Source organism: Acinonyx jubatus, chromosome A3, assembly GCF_027475565.1.
Source record: "Acinonyx jubatus isolate Ajub_Pintada_27869175 chromosome A3, VMU_Ajub_asm_v1.0, whole genome shotgun sequence".
Taxonomy (NCBI): Eukaryota; Metazoa; Chordata; class Mammalia; order Carnivora; family Felidae; genus Acinonyx; species Acinonyx jubatus.
The window spans coordinates 28,766,546-28,788,533 of record NC_069388.1 but is presented as its reverse complement, the minus strand read 5'-3'; the positions used below and the strand labels follow the sequence as shown (position 1 = coordinate 28,788,533).

The following is a 21,988-nucleotide window of genomic DNA, read 5'->3' as shown; positions in this document are numbered from 1 at the left end:
GGCTGAACTGGCGCGAGCCCTGGAGTCTTAATGTGGGTGTGGGGAGAGAAAACTACCCTGTAAGATCATTTAGATGGACCTGGCAGAGAGAGGGGGGCAGTGTGTGGCTGGAGAAAGGACCCACGGAGGGGACTTAGGAGGACATGATTGGCTGGCTCATTTTGCATAGTGGGGGACCCCATTTGAGTAAAGCACTGGTTTTCCAGTGATTCAATGCAATATTTCACACATATCCACGCAATCTTTTAGGCCTCACAATCACAGAATAGAAGCGCATTGGCTTGTTAGTGATGGTACCTCAAAGTCCCAAAGGACCGAAAAATCCATGGCTTTTTCTTCCTCAGCCCGAGGCACTGTCTTTCTGGGAATACTTCCATAGGGCACGCCCATTAGTACCTTGTGAAGGGACAGGACGACATGATGACGTGTGGAGAAAATACAAACACATGGAGACATTCATACCCGGCGTGAAATATTTCCCTTCTTAGAGCAGGACATACCCATTTTCTCCTTTAGATGACATTAATCACTTCTCTGGTTTTAGACCTATCACGTACTCGTTGTAGAAAATGTGAAAAAGTGCAGGAGAGCATTAAAAAAATTCCCTATCACCTCCACATTCCGAAGATAATGACGGTTAGATATTCGTATGTTTCCTCGTAGTTGTTTCTGAGTTATATATATATTATGTAAATATATAAATTTATATTAGATAAATATATAAAATATAGAATTATATACATTTATATTATATATAATTATATGCATTTATATTATATAAACATATAATATATAAGTATATACATTTATATTATATATAATTATATAAATTCATATTACATACATAACTATATACATTTATATTATATAAAATTATATACATTTTTATTATATATAATTATATACATTTTTATTATATATAATTATATACATTTATATTATATATAATTATATAAATTCATATTACATATATAATTATATACATTTATATTATATATAATTATATACATTTTTATTATATATAATTATATACATTTATATTACATAAACATAATATATAAGTATAAAATTTTATATTATACATATAATGATATAAATTTATATTACATATATAATTATATAAATTTATATTATATATAATTGTATACATTTTTATTATATATATTTGTATACATTTATATTATATAAATGTATAGTTATATAAATTCATATATAAATATGAATATCAAATAAATATATAAACATATATAATAAAATATATATTAGTGTGGTTATTTAGCATAATATTGTTCTTCGTTTTATGACCAATTCTTTAAAAAAAATTTTTTTTTTATGTTTATTTATTTGTGTGAGAGAAACAGAGTGTGAGTGGGGGAGGGGCAGAGAGAGAGGGAGACACAGAATCCGAAGCAGGCTCCAGGCCCGACGTGGGGCTCGAACTCACAAACTGCGAGATCATGACCTGAGCCGAAGTTGGACGCTTATCGACTGAGCCACCCAGGCACCCCATTTTATGACCAATTCTATACGGCAGGTAGTATGTCTCAAAATAAAATGACTTCAAAATATCTAACCACATGTATCTACCATAAACTTACTTAACAAATTACCTTTTGTTGGACATTAGAAATATTGCTAGTTCTTTGCATGTATCTAGTTCTGTTATCAATACTTTAATATATATGCCTGTGTTTGCATCCTTAATTCTAAAAAAATCAGAATTGTATGAACTTTACATATTGATTTAGGAAGAATTGACTTTTTTTTACGGTATTAAGTTTCCCTTCCAAGAATAAGTCACCCTGTTTATTCAGTCATATATTGGTCCTGTAATGCTTGATGGTATTCCTCACAGAAATCTTCTAATTTGTTAAATTTCCCTTGGGAAAGATTCCAGGCCCACACTGGAGACCTGGGATCTCATTCACTGCAAACTTACTGTGTGACTTTACATAACTTGCTTACTCGTTTTTTGTCTCTCAATTACTCATCAGTAGGTAAGGATGTACTTACATCTGTGATAAGGGTATAGTGGGAGAACAGTGAGGAGTGCTATTTAAATGTGAGGGTTTTGTTTTTAAAGTTTATTTCGTTCTTTATTTTGAGAGAGAGGGAGCATGAGCGGGGGAGGGGCAGAGAGAGAGAGAGAGAGAAAGAGAGAATTTCAAGCAGACTCCTCACTGTCAGCACAGAGCCTGGCGTGGGACTTGAACCCACAAACTGTGAGATCATGACCTGAGCTGAAATCAAGAGTCAGACGCTCAACTGAATGAGCCACCCAGGCGCCTCGTGAGGGTTCATTTTTGTTTGTTTGTTTGTTTTGTAATAAATTATGATAGAATGCATTCCATCTCTTTTTTTTTTTTCAGAGTAAAACAAACAAAAACTTACTAAGATATTAATTCTCTACTGATTTTAAAGTAAAACAAAAGATAGAAAAGTGTGGGGTCCACTTCTTAATTAGGAACAGAAGTATTTGGTTCCATCCTCTGTCCCGAACTATCTGGGCAATTGATGGGAGTATAGAATTTAAAATGAACGACTGGTTCTTGGTAAAACAGAAGAGTATTTGATTAAAGAGGGTGGTGTCATGATAAGCCTCAACGCTATCTGAAGATATAGGAAGCCCTTGTCTTACCTCTGGGATTATAACTAAGCCAAAAATTAAGCCAAAAAGGACGAGGTTAACTCCATACATCCATCGGAGAAAGATGAAATACGATGCCACTGAGGAACCAAAGTGACCTGGGGAGAGAAAAGATGGTAGGATTTAAGCATCGCCGAAGGAGGACGTTAGCACTACCAAGCGCTTTGTGTGGGTGACGGATTCAGTTTTCACATCAGCTGTGGAACGTGATGTTCTCATCTCCATTTTCTTTTTCCAGGTAAATGACCTGAGGCTCTGTGGGATTAACCACTCTACCTAAACTCCCACAGTCAGACAGTGAAGAAACACAGTTTAAATCTTGGTCTGACTAGTTCCAAGCCCATTCTGTTTTCCAGTACAACAGAACCTATGAAAGAATCTGATCAGTTGGTCACGAACGCAACCCAAGCCCTTAGAAAACTCTAGCACACCAGCTACAAACGCTGACACCAAAATACTCACTTTCAATGTCCTTGATCTTCATTTCCCAGGGTATACACTGAGTCTTGAAATTATCAAAGTCTCTCTTAAACTTGACCCACTTCTGAAATTAAACAGGCAACACACTCAGTTCATTACCATCCCGCCTTGGGGCCTGGGGGGACACACTGATGCTGACACATCACCACCAAAATCAGGAGCAGAGGGTAAGAGAAGCCAGAACAACATAAAGTCTTGTGTTGGTCTGTGGCGCTGATAAAATGTCAAGTTTGGACCGTGTATATGTGAATTTAGGAATTCTGTATAGGACGTGTGGTTTGGGGGATCAAATTGGGTTAGCAGCCTCTGACACAACTTTTTTTTTAATCTTAAAACAAAAATTGAAGGGCAAAAAGAAGTCTCGTAGCTCTCAAGCCCACATTTAGCAGGCACTCAGGTGTCTAAATCTGATAGGAATTGTCGCTCCAATGCGGTGCTGGTAAAATGAGTAAACCCCCTCAAACCATGGCTTCCATTCTTCTGGTGAAACAACAGCCCGTTTCTTTGTTTTTGTTTTTTGTTTTTGCTGAAAGGAGTTAGAAAGGCATTTTGCTTCTTTCCATGGTCTGTTTCCAGGTCCAACACTCAGAGTTCATACCAGTCAGGAACTTGAGTGGCTGTCTGGCTGCTGGTTGGGTGAAAATTGGTTAGCTCTCAAGGGGCTGCTCTCCAACAACCCCACTCCCTGGCAATGAATCCATTTGGAATTGAACAACAACAACAGAAACAACAACTCACAGAAAACAGAGGACAAGGAGGTAGGAGGGAGAAGACCCTAAGGTCAGTTTCCATTATGATAAAGGTCTCCTAAGAACATGTTCCTGAAGGAAATGAGGTTTCCCACGTAAATTCACTAAAGGATCAAAAGGGAAGTTTATCAGACGCGTTTCTAGATCTGTAGGCTTTGACCGTAACCCGATGGGGTGACTGCTATATAAGGAAGGAAACCATGTGTGGAAGAGGGTGGTGGTCACAGATGCAACAGAGAAGACGAGCCGAGGGCAAAACCTGGTTGAGAACAATGGCAGAGATATCCCTAAGACCAGAAGGGGAATAGCAGACTGTGGACATTGGGCACTTCAGTCCCATGGCTTTATCTGCCTTTCTTAGCTCTGATTCCACGCTCAAAATTCATCTTTGGCTTGGGGTGCCTGGGTGGCTCAGCTGGTTAAGTGTCTGACTTCAGCTCAGGTCATGATCTCGAGAGCCTGCTTTGAATCCTCTGTCTCCCTCTCTCTGTCCCTCTTCTGCCTCGAACTCTCTCTCTCTCTCAAACATTAAAAAAAATTAATCTTTGGCTTATTTGGCTTTCTATGTAAGCCTGTCTCTAAGGAAAGCATTGCCCGTCACCTGGGCTGTGAGGATTTTGGTTTCGAACGCAGTGTTTTGTCATTGCAAATTAATAAAATGGAATTGGGATTATGGTTTAGCCACCCGTGTAAGTAACTCTACTATCAAAAATAAAAGGCACTGCTGATGTGGACTTCGCATTTCTAGTTCTGTCATCGGTCATTTCTCCTTGTAAATTAATAATCCACCACCTGGTTTTACCTATCGGTCTCAGAAGCTTTATTAATAGGAGTCCTCCCTTGAGAGATCAATCCCCTGTCGGGATGCTGATAAAATCAGTACAGAATGTAGGCTTGCAAGGCTGAGGCCAATAGGGGTAATGAACATGGCTCAGGGAGTCCCCTGGGGACCGCCTGCCAGTTCGTTGATCACTCGGCAACCAGCTGACAGCCCCTCAAGACTGTGGGCATCTCGGCCTGAAAAGTGATGCCCTACAGGTGGGGCAGAGGCCAAGAAGGCCTTGGGGAAGCTCTGTAGTGAAGCTCTTATCCCTCATTGGTTTAGAGAATCAGAAAACTGGGATGGGACGTGGGCAGAAGACCTCAGCTCCCTTTCTCAGAGCCAGGTGAGGCAGGAGCTGCTCTCCCAGGACTGGGCGATGAGATATGCTTGTCTCTGGCTGGCTACAGAAACAGGCTTTCTGATAGCGGGCAAATAAGACACAGGCAAGCTACCCATTCTGTCCGCGCATGAAATCCAGATCTGGATGACTAAAACAGCCAGCGAGGCCTGAAAAACAGTATCGCAGAACAAGGAAAAAGGGACACACCTCTTTGTAACTTTTGAAAAGCATTGCCTCTAGGCTCCATAACTAATTTTTGACAAACGAGCCTACATTCACAACAGGATACAAGAAATGTGGTTTCTAAGTAAAGGATAACACTTTGAGTTTTCAAAAAGAATGTAAGGGAAGCATGGAAGGATTACAAAGTAACTAAAAGCCCAGTAATTGAAGGAGAAGAAACATTATAATAGTATAATAAAGCCTATGACTGAAGCAGAAGAAAATGGGTTCAGTGATACTGAGAATAAACCTGAGACATTTCTGAGAATGCAAAGAGAGGAAGTAAAGAATTTAAAACAATGAGGGAAGGTAAACACAGAGGATGGACAGCCATCCTTTTCCTAAGGAAGGAACTAGAACTATTTGCAGGGAAACACGATTAAACAGAATCATTTAGCAAAGATATGCTTGAAGAGCACATTCCTCCGCTGGGGTGGGGCCGGGGGGGGGGGGGGAGACCTAAGTGTGCAGTTATTAAGTAGTAAATAGTCTCTAGATCAAATTAATAAAATGACCCAAAGATAGTTATTGGGCAAGTAAAATTGAAAAAGGAGAAAAAACAGCTCAGGTCATGATCTCATGGTTCGTGAGTTGAAGCCCTGCCTCGGGCTCTGTGCTAACCGGGTAGAACCTGCTTGGGATTCTCTCTCTCTCTCTCTCTCTCTCTCTGCCTCTCTGTCTGTCTGTCTGCCTTTTAAAATAAATAAATAAGCCTAAAAAAATTTTAAGGAAAAGGAGAAAAGAGAATATTAGGAATAAAAAGACTCCAACCCAACATACACAGAAAGTAGTTCCAAAAATTATGGGACCCCCACCTGCAACTTTCTGGTAATACATACGAAGATCTTAATTAAATGATTGAGTTTTGGGAAGAATACGAAATATCAAAATGGCCCCAACAAAAAGTTAAAACTCAAACACACCCATGAACAGGGAATACAGGAAAAAACGCTCAAAGTGTTGCATAAAAATAGATGATTTATCAAACGAACTGTCCTGATTTGGGGCTTGGAAAATAAGATCCCAGTGGTTTTAACCTCATCAATTATTTTATTTTATTTTATTTTATTATTATTATTATTATTATCATTATTATTATTTTTAACCTCATCAATTTTGTGAGCTTAGTTCTTCACTGGGGAGGAAATGAGTCTCAGATACACCGGAGCCCTCACAGATAAATGTAGAGAAATTGACAGGAAACAGTTGGTTTCCTTTCCCGGACAAATCGGTCAGTCGGCTGGACCTCGCGCTGAGGATTTGGGGGGGAGCCGGCCACAAATGCAGAGGCTTGGCAGGTGCCTGTGATGTCACCCAGGTTCAGAGGCTGAGCAAGCCCTTCCCCGGGGTTTGCTGCCTCTCTATCACCCACCTTAGCCATCAGCATCCTGTAGGCGTAGAGTCGCTTGCCTTTCCCCTTTCCTAAGGCTCCTTCATACTTCTCCACAAATTCTTGGGCCTCTCTGGTTAGGAAAAAAAAGGGGGGGGGTGAGGGGGGTAGAGGCAGAACTTTAATCCCAAACTGAAAGAAATCTGAACTATGAGAGTGTACATGTGGCTGGAAGCCTTATGTGTTTTTATACCCCTAGTTAGAATGTAAGCTCTGTGAAGGTAGGGCATTTGTCTGTTTCATTCACTGACATTTCCCAAATGCTAAGAATGGTGCTTAGTACATGGTAGGCACCTGTAGGCAGAATTTTGGCTCCCATGACCTTTGCCCTCTGGTGGTACACCCATGAATGTCGAAAGGGACTTTACCGATGTAATTAAGATTCCTGACTTAATTTAAAGATTTTTTTTTACATTTATTTATTTTTGAGAAACAGAGTGAGACAAAGCATGAGCGGGGGAGGGACAGAGAGAGGAGATACAGAATCTGAAGCAGGCTCCAGGCTCTGAGCAAGCAGTCAGAACAGAGCCTGATGCGGGGCTCAAAGCCACGAACTGTGAGATCATGACCTGAGCCAAAGCCGGATGCTCAACCGGCTGAGCCACCCAGGCACCCCATGACTTAATTTAAAATAGGGAGATCCGGGGTGCCTGGGTCAGTTGAGCATCCAACCTCGGCTTGGGTCATGATCTCACAGTCCATGGGTTTGAGCCTCGCGTCAGGCTCTGTGCTGACAGCTCAGAGCCTGGAGCCTGCTTCAGATTCTGTGTCTCCCTCTCTCCCTGTCCCTCCCCTCACTAGCACTCTGTCTCTGTCTCTCAAAAATAAAGAAGCTTAAAAAAAATTAAATAAATAAAATAGGGAGATTATCCTGGATTCTCGGGAAGGGCCCAGAGTGACCACATGAGCCCTTACACACAGAAGAAGGCAGAAGACTCAGACAGATGTAGCAGAAGGGGAAGTCAGAGGAATTAGAATGAATTTTTGACCCTCTGTTGCTGGGGCCCCTCAAGAGGACACCACGTGGAAAGCAAGGGAAGGAATTGAATTCCGCAAAAACCAGAAGAGGACCTCTAGCCCCACATGGGCACCTCAGGCCTGCTACTACTTTGATTTCAGCCCGGTGAGACCTTGAGTAGAGAATCCAGCCATGCCACGCTGGACTTCTGGCCAGCAGCACTGTGAACACGTAGATGAGCACGGTCTTAAACGGTTACACTTGTGAAACTTGGGTTGCGGCAGCAATAGAAATAAATATGGCAAAGCAGATGAAGGGGATTGAGAGGTAAAAGATGCCAGTTATAAAATAAGTAAATCACGGGGATATAAAGTGCAGCCTAGGGAATACAGTCAATAATATTGCAAGCGTGTTGTATGGTGACAGATGGTAGGCGGACTTAGCGCAGTGAGCATTGCCTAATGTATGTGAATTCGAATCCCTACGCTGAACACCTGAAACTAACAGAGCGTTGTATGTGACGCTTCAGCGAAGGAAAAGGAAACGAACACAGTGTTCACCAGACATTTGTGGACTGCCTGAATGTTGAATGAGTCAGACACCGATCAGTTGGTCAGAACCGACTCCTGCCTGAGACCCGACTGCTAAATATTCAGGAACTTGACCCGCGAGCTGTTAAACTGTTGGTAGCTTGAAATTGGCCACGGTGGGAGTCTTTAGACCACAGAAATCAGCAAAGGTTACAAATCAGGCCCCTTCTATCCCACCCCCCAGAGACCCAGTTTGCCAGCAGCCACCGGATTGACCTGCACAAGGGGGTGAGGAAGGAAGTCCATCTCAGGGGGGGCCAGAAGAATACCTACCCCACCCCCACAGCGCAGGCGTGGGCAGATGACAAGAGTCAAAGTCGCATTCTAACCTCACGTCAATCCTGAAGCTGGTTTTTATTTTTTCCGATGTCTCAAATTAATGAGGCTGACTGTTTAGCTCCTGAGCCCAGGGTCAAAGCCTGGTCTGTGTGGGATTAAGTCTCTGTAATGGGATCAGCTCCCTGTTGTCCCCTAGGCAGGACATGTCCAGTCAATGAGCTATCTGGAGCTACCAACATAGCCATGTCACAAAAAAATGTTTTCATAAAATGTGTATTTCTTTTTTTTTTAATGTTTTATTTTATTTTTTGAGAGAGAGAGAGAGAGACAGAGAGACAGAGTGCAAGCAGGGGAGGGGCAGAGAGAGAGAGAGGGAGACACAGAATCCGAAGCAGGCTCCAGGCTCTGAGCTGTCAGCCCAGAGCCCAATGCGGGGCTCGAACCCAGAAACCATAAGATCATGACCTGAGCTGAAGTCGGACGCTTAATCGACTGATCCACCCAAACACCCCAATAAAAATGTGTGTTTCTGTTCTCTTCTTGTATCTTACATCGAGCAGAGGCTTGTAAGCGCTGGGAATTTGTGACTTTCAATGTGCCAGCTTTTACGATTTGGGGACTTCAAATGAGGATTCTCAAAAGTAAGAGCCAGCTCTTGTGCCTGAGCCATTGAGCCTGGTGGCAAATGCTTCTCTTCTTGACGTCCAGACTCTGTGTCTAGACCCCCAAAGGGCACTCAGGGGAACAGAGGGCCCTGCCCAGCGCTGGGTGCAAACTCTGAGGACCATTCCCAGTGAAGGACCCACCTCATTTAAGAACACTGATGGATGCAGCAAGCTTTTCTGGGTCCTGCAAAAGGATACAAATAGTAACAACTACCTTTTTGCAGCGCACTCCTGTACCCCTGTCACCTGCAAACCAGGCTCTCGTGTTCTTCCTTACCAGAGAATATTTGGTTTATGGAAACCACTCGCTCCTGCCCTGCACTTCCTAATCGTTGCACATCTCACTTCTGTAAGGTGCTTCTGTCCCCTCCTCGTCACCAACGGTCTTTTGAAACGGGAACATGGCACAAACTCGCCTTTCTCCTCTCATCGGATGGTGTGCGGTAAACGCAGTGAGAAGTCAAGAGAGGAGGGACCCGTTTATTTTGAGGAAGCTTCAAGGGGCCTGGATCTCCAGGTCACTCCTGGCAGTGATGATGAGCCCCTTAGGCGCCTCCAACACTCGGCAGAGGAGGAAGCTATGGAGGAAGGGGCTTTCAGGCGCGGTCACCCCACAGACAGCGCTTCAGAATCCCCTCACGTTTGCCTCCCGGAGGACCCTCCTTGGAAATAAAGTGGCCCAAACCACAGTTTGGAAAACACGGTTGGGAGGGGGCCAGTGATTGCTGCTGGGAGGGAAGGAGGTGTATTGCTCCAGAGTGGAGCCCCAGGCGGGGTTCTGTGCCTCCCAGAGTGGCACTTTTCATCTAGAAATGGGGACAAGGATGTGAAAATTGGAGGTGTGCATGCTCGCAAGGTGAGCATAGGGACTTCATTCAGCAAGCAGCCACCCCTCCCCCTTCCGAGGAAGCAGCAGTTTCTGGGGTGGGCAGCTAATAAGCCTCTGCCAAGCTCAGGAGCTGGGGTGGAACCTTCTGCTCTCCCAGGTGCCGTGACAAGGGGCTCAGTGACGTGGCCTTCCACAGTGGAAACACTCTGAAGTTGACCCAAGGCATCTCTCAGAGACATTACATACCTCCCCAAACTCTTCCCTGATGAAGGAGCTCAGATTCAAAATCACACTTAATTTATAGATGCAGACGTAAAACTAGACACAGAGCCACTGTGTGCTTGATCCTCACAGAGCTTTGCTGTCCCTTGCAGGACACTGGGAGAGAGCATCAGCCAGCCTGACATCTAGAAGACACCTGGAAATAGGAAGGATGCACTCGAAGGTCCAAAGGAGGTGGCGAGGGGCTGGAGGTGCAGAGTGGTTAAAGGCGGCCTGGGCCAGGCTGGCTTGGTGTCTCTCTTTGTCCCCAAGCAATCTCCATTTTCAGCTGTGGAGACAAGGGTCAAAGAAACCCTGAACTCATGGAAATTCAGATCAGTCAGGTGAGGCATCTGCTCTAGAGACCTCAGTGAATCAATCTGAGGGAGGGGAGGTTAAGCGAGCATGCCTGGCTTCCAGAAGTGGTGGTTCAAAATATGTCACCAAATTATTATTCTTCCCTTTAACATGGAGAACCAGGGGTGCCTGGGTAGGCTCAGTTGGGGTTGAGCGTTGGACTCTTCATTTCAGTTCAGGTCACGATCCAGGGTTGTGAGATCGAGCCTCATGGCAGGCTCTACACTGAGTATGGAACCTGCTTGGGATTTTTTTTCCCCCTCTCTCTCTTCCTCTCTCCTGCTCTCTCTCTCTAAATTAAAAAAATAAAAAATAAAAAATAAAATAAAATGGAGAACTAAATTCTTCTCCCCTTGAATGCAGGCCAGACTTAGTGACTTGTTTCCAATGACTAGAAAGTGGTAGAAGTGTCAGTTTATGACTTCTGAGATGAGGACATAAAAGGTATTGTGACTTCTTCCTTGAATACATCCTCTTCTGAGGGAAGCCAGCTGCCATGTCATGAGGATATTCAAGTATCCTCTGAAGGGAAACTGAGGCCTTTTTTTACGAACCAGCACCAACTTGTCATCCACGTGAGTGAGCCACCTTGGAAGTCGATTCACCAGCCCCAGTCAAGCCTTCAGATGAATGCAGCCCTGTCCAACATCTTAACCCAACCTTATGAGAGACTCCCAAGTCAGAACTGCCCAGCGAAGCTGCTCCTGAATTTCTGACCCATAGAAGATAATAAATGTTTCTTATTGTTTTAAACTACTAAGTTTTGGGGAAATGTATTATACATCCTGAGATAATATACTGTAGAACTCAAACCACTGCTATTTTTGGTGCTTACACTTTTAGGTTTGTTACATCTTCCTCTTGGTGGATTGACCCTTTTATCATTCTATAATGTTCCTTTCAGTCCCTGTCAATTTTCTTTACTCTGAAGTCAAATTTATTTGATATTTACATAGCCTCTTCTACTTTATTTTGCTTAACATTTGCATGGGATATGTCTTTTTACCATCTTTGTACTCTGAACCTGCATATATCATCATATTTAAAGTGAATTTATGGACTCACTTTGTGGACTGTATGGAGTTAAGTCATTTTAAAAATTACTCTGCCAATCTGTCTTTTAGTTGGTATATTTAGACCACCTACATTTAATGTAACTGTTGATCTGTTAGGGTTTAAACCTACCATTTTATTTTTTGTTTTCTGTTTGTTCTCTCTGTTTTTCATTTCTGTTTTCTTGTTCCCTGCAGGTTACTTGAACATTTATTAGGATTCCATTTTGGTTTATCTATGATGCTTTTTAGCATTATCTCTTTGTATGGCCTTTTCAGTAGTTGCTCTAAGCAAAATATTATGTAATATATTTTATTCTATTAGTGTAATCAATATATTATTATATTAATATAATATAGTTATATTAATATATAATAATTAATATAATATAATAATTAAATATAATTTAATTATTACTGTATATTATCATATAATATAGTATGTAATGTAAGGTGTGTGTTTGTACACAACACTCATATATATATACACACATATATATCATATACATATACATATATATCATATACACATATATATATCTTATCAAAGTCTACTGGAGCTGACATTTTACTAGGTGAAGTGTAAAAGTGTTACTTCCCTGTGTGTTCCTTTATCCTCCCATTTATAATTGTCTTAAATATTTCTCTACATTCATTGAGAACCATATTAGATGATGTTAGGATTTTTTCTTCAACTGTCAAACATAATTTTAAATACTCAAGAGAGGAAGGGAAATCTATGACAGTTTTCAGTATTTTTGCTCTTACCATGTTCTTCCTTCCTGATGTTTGAAGATTCTTTCTTTTATCATTTCCTTTTTGCTTAGAGAATTTGCTTTAGCCATTCTTTTAGGATAGTCTGCTGGTAACAGATTTTTTTTAGGTTTTCTTCACCTGAGAATGTCTTGATTTCTTTACTCTTAAAGGATATTTTGCGGAATATAGAATTCTTTTCATTTAGCACTTGAAAAGTTGTTGTGCTCCCTTCCTCTGTCCTCCAGGGTTTCTAATGACAAATTTTCTGTCATTCTAATTGCTTTCCCCTTTAGGCAATGCACTGTTTCTCTCTGACTGCTTGTAAATATCCTGACTGCTTGTAAGAAGTTTGACTATGATATGTCTGGACATAGATTACTTTGGGTTTATCCTGCGGGAGGGTTTCTTTAGCTTTCTTGAATCTGTAAGTTTTGCCAAATTTGAGAAATTCGGGGGCATTGTTTGTTTGAAGACTTTTTCAGCCCCACTCTGTTTCTCCTCTTTTCTGGGACCCCTCCCCCAACCGTCTCATATTCAGGGTGAGGGATTTGGAAGAGACGCTAATGTAAGAACATTTATTATAGTCCCACATGTCCCTGAGGTTCTTTTCACGTTTTCTCCCAGACCATTTTCTCTCTATTGTTCAGATTGGGTAAATTCTCTCGTTTTACTTGCAATTTCATTGATTCTTTGCTCTCTCCATTCTGCTGTTGGGCCCACTCGTTCGTTTTTTAAAATTTTAGTGATTGTATTTTTTGACTTCGAAAATTTCTAGTTGTGGGGCACCTGGGTGGCTCAGTCGGTTAAGCGTCTGACTTTGGCTTAGGTCATGGTTTCACAGTTCAGGAGTTTGAGCCCCGTGTCAGGTTCTGTGCTGACAGCTCAGAGCCTGGAGCCTCCTTTGGATTCTGTGTCTCCCTCTCTCTCTGCTCCCCCTCCCCTGCTTGAGCTCTGTCTCTCAAAAATAAACAAACATTAAATAAGTAGTCTCAAAAATAAAAATTTCTCATTGTTCTCTATATCTTCTATTTCTTAGGCTTTCTATTTCTTCGTTAGTTTCATATGTTCATAACTGCTCGGTGAAGCACTTTTGTAATGGTTTCTTTAAAAATCTTTGCCAGGTGATTCTAACATCTATATCATCTTGGTGTTAGCATCTTTAGTTGTCTCTTATCATTCAGCCCGAGATCTTCCTACTTCTTGGTATGATGAGTGATTTTCAGTTGAAGCCTGGACACTTTGGATATTATAAGACTCCGGATCTTGTTGAAATCTTCTGTTTTAGCAGGCCTCCTCTGACACTGGCCCAGTGGGTGAAAGGGATGCTGTCTGGTTACTTCCAGATGGAGGTCCTTGTTCTTCCCTTGGCCTACTTTGGCACCTGGGGCTGGGTAGGACTCTTCATCACTGCTGAGTGGGAATGGGAATTCAGGGAGGCTCAGAGGGCTTCAGGGAAGGAAATCATCCGAGTGGCACTGGACAGCCAGCCAAAGTCACCTAGATGCAGCAGAGGTGTGAGCACAGCCTTGCCCCAGTTCACCTCTGTTCTTCATGCACCATCATCCTGCTTCGATTGTCACAACAACTTTGCCCGGGTCAACCAGCTGCCCGAGTGGGCCAGAGACGGGTCCCCACACCATTGCTTCTAAAAAAAGAAGATGTAGTCTGGGAATGCTACTTGTGATGGGAGGAAATCATGGAGGACGCGAACATTCTAGAATATTTAGTAACCCTAGACAGATGATTACAAATTAAGAGTGTAGGTGGGGCGCCTGGGTGGCTCAGTCAGTTAGGCCTCCATCTGACTTTGGCTCAGGTCATGATCTCAATGGTTCTGAGTCTGAGCCCTGCATCGGGCTCTGCACTGACAGCCTGGAACCTGCTTCTGATCCTCTGTCTCCCTCTGTCTCCCTCTCTCTCTGCCCCTCCCCCGCCTGCTCTCTCTCTCAAAAATAAAACAAATAAACAGACAAACGCAAAAGACAGATTAAGAGTGTAGTTACCAGAGCCAGAATTCTTGAATTCAAATTCGGGCCAGGCCCCTTACCTCACCTCGTAAAACTTGGGCAAGTGACCTGATGGCTCTGTGTTTGCTCATCAGTAAAGTGGGGGCAATAACAATGGAGTAAAGGAGTTGTTACCAACAACTGGTTTGGTATGTAACTGGTTGTTACATACCAGCATTCAGAATAGATCTGGTACCCAGGGGGCACTCAGCAAGCAGTGGCCATATGTACAAAAAGAAAGAGTACTGAGAGATGTGTTAGACACAGCTCTGTGGACAAGAGCATCCAGTTGAGTGAGGACACCGTGCCTTGGGCATCTGAGGGGCAGTAAATAACTCAGCCTGAATGTGGGGCGGGCGGTGGGGGCTTCCCCGCAGAGGGCACGCTTGGCCCGAGTCTTACAGGGTTGTAGGAATTAGCCAGGTGGGCCGGCAGAAAGCAAAGGTCTTCTAGGGAGAGGCCCCAGCTTGCTTGGAGACCCAGAGGCTGTCCACCTTGGACCTGACTCTGGGATAAGGAGTCTTGGGAGAGGGAAGAGGAAGGAGGGAATCGTGAAGGGAAGAGGCCAGTGTGGGTTGAGGAGACCTGCCCCGGAGACAGATGCCTGGGTCTGTTTGATTTCCCAGGCCTTAGCCGCTGGTACTGGGGGCGGGAACTCTGCCCTTCGGCTGGAGGAGATGTCACGCATCTCCTCTGGGCAGTCGAACAGCCCTCAAGAAATGTTCACGGTCCCCGAGACTTCAGCCTGCTGGAGATCTCATTTCCATGAGCACCTTGGTTGCTCTTTTTCCGCTGTTAATAAAAGATGTGTTCAGGTGACACCTGAGTGGGGGCGAGGTGGTGTTAGAGTGACAGATGGCTGTTCTGGGCCCCCTGACAGGAGAAAGAAGCTGGCCCTGAGGGATCAGGGAGAGGAGACCCAGAAGACAGCCCCTGCCCACGCCTGCACCTGTCACCCGAGCCGTAGCCAGAGGCCACGAGGGATGATTTCATTTAAATAAATTAACATAGAACAAAAAATTCAGTTACTCGGTCACACTAACTGCTTTTCCAGTGTTTCCCAGCCACATAGGGCTAGCGGCGGCAGTAAGAGTGTAGCTTTAGAGCATCCCCGTCACGCCCCAAAGTTCTGTTGGTCAGCACTGGCCTGGAGGCACCACAGGGAGGCATTTCTTCCCGTAGGAGCCTGGGGCACCCGGTAATAATTTGCTTGGGTGCGTAGAGTCAGCTGGGTTTACCAGAACTCCCTCAGGGTCTGCACTGTGTGCAGCCGGCCTCTTCGCTCCACCTCTTGGGGGCAAACGGGGAGGCCGAGTCAAAATGCAGCTGCCAAATTGTTCTATATAATAAAGGGTGAGGCAGTTGGCAGACTGGAAACTCAGGTGTGACAGGAGCCAGCAAAAGTGGCTTTATGAAGAGGGAAGGACAAGGGGAGTGTTCCCCCCCGCCCCCAGCCCCCAGTGGCAGAAAAACCAAGGGGGAACTTGGGGGGGAAATGGTAATATTGGGTGGGATTTTTTTTTTTTCCCAGTAGAAAACCAGTTAAACAGTGTGACCCCTGGCCTTATCTCAAGACTACGGCAGAGACGCGAGACTCACAAAACGCTTGGTGTGCCGGCCTTTCGTGTGGAAACGGGCGAAGGGCTGAGCTGAAAACAGGAGTCAGGGGCTTGGAGAGGAGGAGGCCCGAACAACATTCATGGAGCGTCACCTCAAGCTTGGGCCTTGAGCTGTCGGGCATCTGGGACTCGAGAGTAGCTGAGACAGACACACTCCCCGTTCTCTACACGCCCAGCGTGAGTGTGCCACTCACAAAGAGGTTCTGGGGCCCAAAGAACACAGAGGGCGTTCTGAACGTGTCGAGGTGGGGAGGGTGGGGGCTGGAAAGCCGCCCAAGGGAGGCACGTCGGTGCTGGGTTGTGAGGGAGGCGTAGAAGCCGCCAGATGAGAGGAAAGGGACACGAAACAGAAAGGATGCCAGGTTGGGTGTAGGCCAGAGCGCCACGATCCTCTGTCTCTACCGCCAGACCCTGTCAGTGCTAGCCAACGGAAGGGCCTCAGTCAATAAACAGTCACTGCTCACGCCTGTCTAGGCTCTAACACCCCCCCCCGCCCCCCCCCCCCCTCGCCAGGCGCTATGCTTGTGTTAGGGATTGAAGGGACCAAAGCAGAGTGGGAGGGTGAATCTCCCTTCCTGTCAAGGGGCGGAGAGGGGGAAGGGACTCCGGGCCCATCAGAAGGAGCTGAGCCTCTCAAACATCAAGAGGCCCCCGGCCGACCACCACCTGCTCACCTGAGCTCAGTCAGCTTCTTCGCCATGGGCCAGGGCTTGCTCCGCACGGTGGCAATGAGCTTCTTCTTGTCTTCTAGCTGCTCCAGGATTCGGGCCAGTTCCTCCTCTGACAGAGACTCCCCGACAGAGGCACTGGAGGCCAAGGAGGGCGATCTGGAGGCAGAGCCCGGGACAGAGGAGGGGAGAGTGAGAAGTTGGTGTCTTTAGACACCCTGCGGAATGTAGGGGAGCCCACGGGCAAGGCAGGCGGGCTGTGTTCCCTGACCCTCCCAGCCCTGACCACCCCTCAGAGGCCCGCCCCTGCTCAGAAGCCCTCAGTGACTCCCAGCCCCCATCAGAAGAGACTGCCACTCTGTCCTGTAGCCTAAGACACCGGGAGGGTCGCCTCCCCCAACTCGATTTCTCTGCATGCTCCCTGCCCGCCACATTCTAGCACAGTGCTGCCCAGGAGAGATACAGCCTGAGCCACGTATTGTCATTTGAAATTTTTCTTTTTTAATTTAAAAAAAAATTTTTTTAATGTTTATTTATTTTTGACAGAGAGAGAGACAGAGCATGAGCAGGGGAGGGGCAGAGAGAGAGGGAGACACAGAATCTGAAACAGGCTCCAGGCTGTCAGCACAGAGCCTGACGTGGGGCTTGAACTCACGGACCGCAAGATCATGACCTGAGCTGAAGTTGGCCTCTTAACCGACTGAGCCACCCAGGTGCCCCAAAGTTAAGTCGATTTCAAAACTACAGCTGTCCATCCACGTGAAGTAAATTCACTAACTTTTGTGTCAGCTCAGTAGCATTAACACCGAATTAAAATGAAGTTAAGTGAGGGGTGCCTGGACGGCTCAGTCAGTTAAGCAAACTCTTGGTTTCAGCTCAGCTCATGATCTCACGGTTCGTGAGATCGAGCCCCAAGTTGGGCTCCGTGCTGGCATGCGGAGTCTGCTTGGGATTCTCTCTCTCTCTCTTTCTCTCTTTCTGCCCTTTCCCTGCTCGCGCTCTCTCTCTCTCAAAATAAAAAAAAAAATAAATAAACTTAAAAAATAAAGTGAAGTTAAATTAGAAATTCAGCTCCTTGGTCACACTGGCCACATTTCAAGGGCTCATCATGTGGCTGGTGGCCGTCGTACTGGATGGCACGGGGGAGGAGACTTGCATCCGGAAACCTTCTCCCTGTGTAAGGAGCCTCAACATCTCACAGCTGAGACCACATGTGTTCGGCTGCCACAAAATTAAAAAAAACCACATTTTAAATGTTTACTTATTTTTGAGAGAGAGAGAGAGAGAGAGTGCAAGAGGGGGAGGGTCGGAGAGAGAGGGAGACACAGAATCCAAAGCAGGCCCCAGGCTCCCAGCTGTCAGCACAGAGCCTGACGTGGGGCTCGAACTCATGAACCACAAGATCATGACCTGAGCCAAAGTTGGACGCTCAACCAACTGAGCCACCCGGGCATCCCCAGCTGCTGCAACATTTAAGTTGTTGTGTGTGTTCCTCACAGTGTCCTTTGCTTGCGGAAAAAAACTCTGAGCGGGACAGCTGCCCATGGGGTGAGGGAGTGCGTGGGGAAGGCCAGGCCCAGGCAGCCTTCTTAGCCACTTCCATAAATGTAAATACAGGATGTGGGCTTGGGTCCCTGCAGGTTTTAGAGAACAATTTGCAGCAGTCCCCATGAGTTTTAATTTCTGAGGAACTCAAAGAACGGAGGAGACCTCATGGGCCAGAGGAGAGAAGAGGGGTCCAGCACCTCGCTGGACAGCCGAGGGCACGGGGGTGTCTTGCCATGCCTCATGCACATCCCTTGACAGCTTCCTTTGAGTCTCTCCTCAGGGGTCCCTCGGCCTGGGAGTGCGGGGCATTCAGGCTTTGCCTCAATTCCCCGTGTGCTTCAGGGACTGGCCGAAATGCTTACCTGCTCGATGGAGAAACCCGGATGCCTCAGGGCCCCATGGAAAAGGCATTTCATCAAACCCTTTCTCGAGTGCATATTGCTTTCCGCCTTGTCTTATGATGACTGATGCCCATGTCCTATCTTACCTACTAGACTGTCAGCGTCTGGGGAACACGACTGAGTCTTTTCCGTCTCTCTCTGCCCTGCCGCGACACTCAGCTGAGAATGGCACCCCTCGCTTTGCCTCTGCCGTCCAGACACCTGCGGTCTGCTTGGGGTGGAGCAGCCTCCCTCGAACGCTCAGGACACTTCAGGGCTTGATCAACATGCATTCAAGTTCTCTTTAAGTTGCTCCGGGCACCATGCACTCTTTACCCCTTTAGCTTATGTCCAAGGACAATCAGGCAGGAGACAAAAGCCCTAACCAAGCCGGAGATGACCGGCATGGGTGACAGAGGAAATCAGTGGCCCTTTTGAGGGCCTCAGTTCCCTCTGTAAAGGCAGGGAGGGGCGGTGGAACACCCTTTTGAGGGGGTTAGACCCCAGTGGGAAGGAACATCACCTTCACCCTAGCCCTGCTTCCTTCCACTGTTTCAAAAGCCTCTGCAGCCATTATCAACAGGGATTCTTAAAACATCCCGGGAAGTGAGGAAAGCTAAAAGGTGGGGGGGGGGGGGGGGCAAAGAGAAGGAGATGTCCCATCAAAATTGGCAGCAAAGAATGGAACCCAAATCGTGACTTGCTGACTCCTGAAGCTGGCTCTGTCTGTGAACCCACATGTGCCAGCGCTAATGGAACGAAGGAAAAAAACAAACCCCCCACATCCTAGGTTTCAGGGCTGGTGGAATCCTCGAGGGTCCTTTAAATCAGTGCCACCTTTCACAGAAGAGGACACAGGTCCAGACTGGGGAAATGGTGTGCTTAAGTCCTACGATGACTCCTAAATCCAGTTTTGTTCTTTTCTCTCAGTTCCTCTTCAAGAGCTGCGGTGAGCCACCAGCTGAAATTTAGGAGACTCGGGATCTGGTCCCACCCCGCTGCCATGTCACCTCCCCACTCAGTACGTCCACTTGCACCTGCCGGACATGAGGCACTGCGGTTGAGAGCACCCAGTGTCCCCTCCGCCTAGCGTGGCCAAGACCCTCTTCCCATTTCTGCCCCAGATGGGGAGAGCAGGGTGGTGGAAAAGCGGGGGACAAACAGAAGCAGGAGATTGGAGGGGTCACCTATACCAGGGGAGGGGACATCAGCCCTTTGTCACGGGAGGGAGAAAGGCCAAAGGAGAGGAGGGCACTGATCATAAACTCACTGGATCAGAATCACAACATACCTGTGCTTCTTCAGCCGCTTCCACGTCTCCTCCTTCCTCGGCACCTCCTTTTCCTTCTTTGAGGGTGCTCTCTGCTCCTTGAGGGAAGTCCTCCCATCCTTCTTCCTCCTCTCTGTGCAGGTCCTCTCTGTGGAGCTCCGCCCCCGTTCCCCCAGCTCTTCTGGGTGTCTCCTGTGCTCTGCCTGCTTCCTCCGGGGGGACCCCGGCCCTGGGCTGCCCCCGGCCCGTTCCTTCTGGCCAGGCTGGGCTCCGCGCCTGCCCGCGGCACCCTCGGCTCTGGGAGCCCGCTTCTTTGAGGGTCTCCTCCCGGACCTGTCACCTGCAGGGGCAGGAATTGGGCAGTTCTGGCCTCACCCGCCTCCACCCCAGGAAAGTGCCCCCGGCTGTGAGACACCAGATGTCCAAGATACTTCCTGGAGCTTGTTGGCTCCAAAGGCCACCTCTTTCGGAGCCCCTGGTCTGCGATGAGAATTAACGTCTCCCTCTTCTGACCGGTTAGCACTCCCACACTCTTGCCTAAACCTCAGGTAGATGGGGGGCCACCTGGGTGGCTTAGTCGGCTGAGTGACCGACTCTTGGTTTTGGCTCAGGTCGTGATCTTACCGTTCGTGGGTTTGAACCCCACGTCGGGCTCTGCACGGACAGTGTGGAGCCTGCTTGGGCTTCTCTCTCCCTCTCTCTGCCCTCCCCCACTCATGTGCACGCTCTCACGCTCTCTCTCAAAAAATAAATAAACATTACAAAAAAAAAAAATAAAGCTCGGTTAGAGATTTAGGCACATGCCTTTCCTCTTTGTGGGTGTGCAGCTCTTTGGGGTCAGAGCGGAGTCATCTCCTGACCCCCAGGGCCAGGCCAAGCCCCCGTCTCTGTTTGGCAAGGCTCTGTCTGGACCACTGACAGGCTCCTTTCTCCAGGGGCTGCTGTCTCACGGGACCCCGCCCGTGAGTGTGTGTATCAACCATGACTTTGTAGCATTGGCAAACGGCCTGGTTGAACAGAATCTACAGTATGAAATTTCAACAGTTTGCCCGACAGCTAGGCTAAGTACTAGGCTAAGTACAACTATTCACAAAGTTACGAATTACATGCGGGCAAGGTTATCATGAAGTTCTGGTATGAATAACCAACCTCTTCGTCACTTACTAGCTGGGTGTCTTTGAGCAAGTCACTTGACCTCTCTGAGCTCCCGTCTGCCATGGGGATGTTCATACTTTCTCCACCAGCTTTTTAATGAACACAGAACAGTGACTGACATCTGAGAACGGATGACACTCCCCTGATAATTTATCCAGAAATAAAGTATTAAAAAAATGTTTTTAAATGTTTGTTTATTTTTGAGAGAGATTGAGAGCATGAGCGGGGGAAGTGCAGAGAGAGAGGGAGGCAGGATTGGAAGCAGGCTTCAGGCTCTGTGCTGACAGATAGCTGGATGCGGGGCTCGAACTCATGAACTGAGGTCGAGATCATGACCTGATGAAGTTGGAGGTTTAACCGACTGAGCCACCCAGCTGCCCCAGAAATAAGATATTTTTTACTTCTAGAAAGAACACAGGTTACGAGCTATGTTGGTTTGCATGAAAAGATCATGTCTATCATTTATTATCTCTGTGGCCACAAATAAATTACTTTTCTGCACCTCAGTTTCCTCACCTGTAAAATGGCTCTAGTAACCCTTATTTCCTTATGTGGTTGGGAGGTTAATTAAAAGCACGAGTAGGGGCGCCTGGGTGGCTCGGTTGGTTAAGCGTCCGACTTTGGCTCAGGTCATGATCTCACGGTTCATGAGTTCGAGCCCCGTGTCGGGCTCTGTGCTGACAGCTCAGAGCCTGGAGCCTGCTTCGGATTCTGTGTCTCCCCCTCTCTCTGCCCCTCCCCCGCTCATACTCTATCTCTGTCTCTCTCTCAAAGACAAATAAACATTAAAAAAATAAAAATGAAAAGCAGGAGTAAGAAGTCTGGCCCATGGGGTGTATTCAACGAAGGCCCCTTCCCCTCCTGTCTCCAGCCTGCCTCCCGCTTTTGCCCCCTGAGGCCCTGCCTCTGAGTGGGCAGTGCCTGGGAACTCTTCTGCAGGGCAC

The 21,988-nt window shown here is 46.4% G+C and overlaps 1 protein-coding gene across 1 annotated transcript in view; it reads right to left on the bottom strand.

Annotated features, from left to right (window-relative positions):
- Nucleotides 1-21,988, bottom strand: part of TMC2 (transmembrane channel like 2) — a 65,151-nt gene that overhangs the window by 33,006 nt on the left and 10,157 nt on the right. The window contains exons 3-8 of the mRNA XM_053201381.1: nt 19,911-20,254; nt 16,698-16,850; nt 6,634-6,724; nt 3,110-3,191; nt 2,639-2,745; nt 298-396 (exon numbers count right to left, since the gene is read on the bottom strand). Coding sequence (XP_053057356.1) covers nt 298-396; nt 2,639-2,745; nt 3,110-3,191; nt 6,634-6,724; nt 16,698-16,850; nt 19,911-20,254 — 876 coding nt within the window. The remainder of the gene's footprint in view (nt 1-297; nt 397-2,638; nt 2,746-3,109; nt 3,192-6,633; nt 6,725-16,697; nt 16,851-19,910; nt 20,255-21,988) is intronic.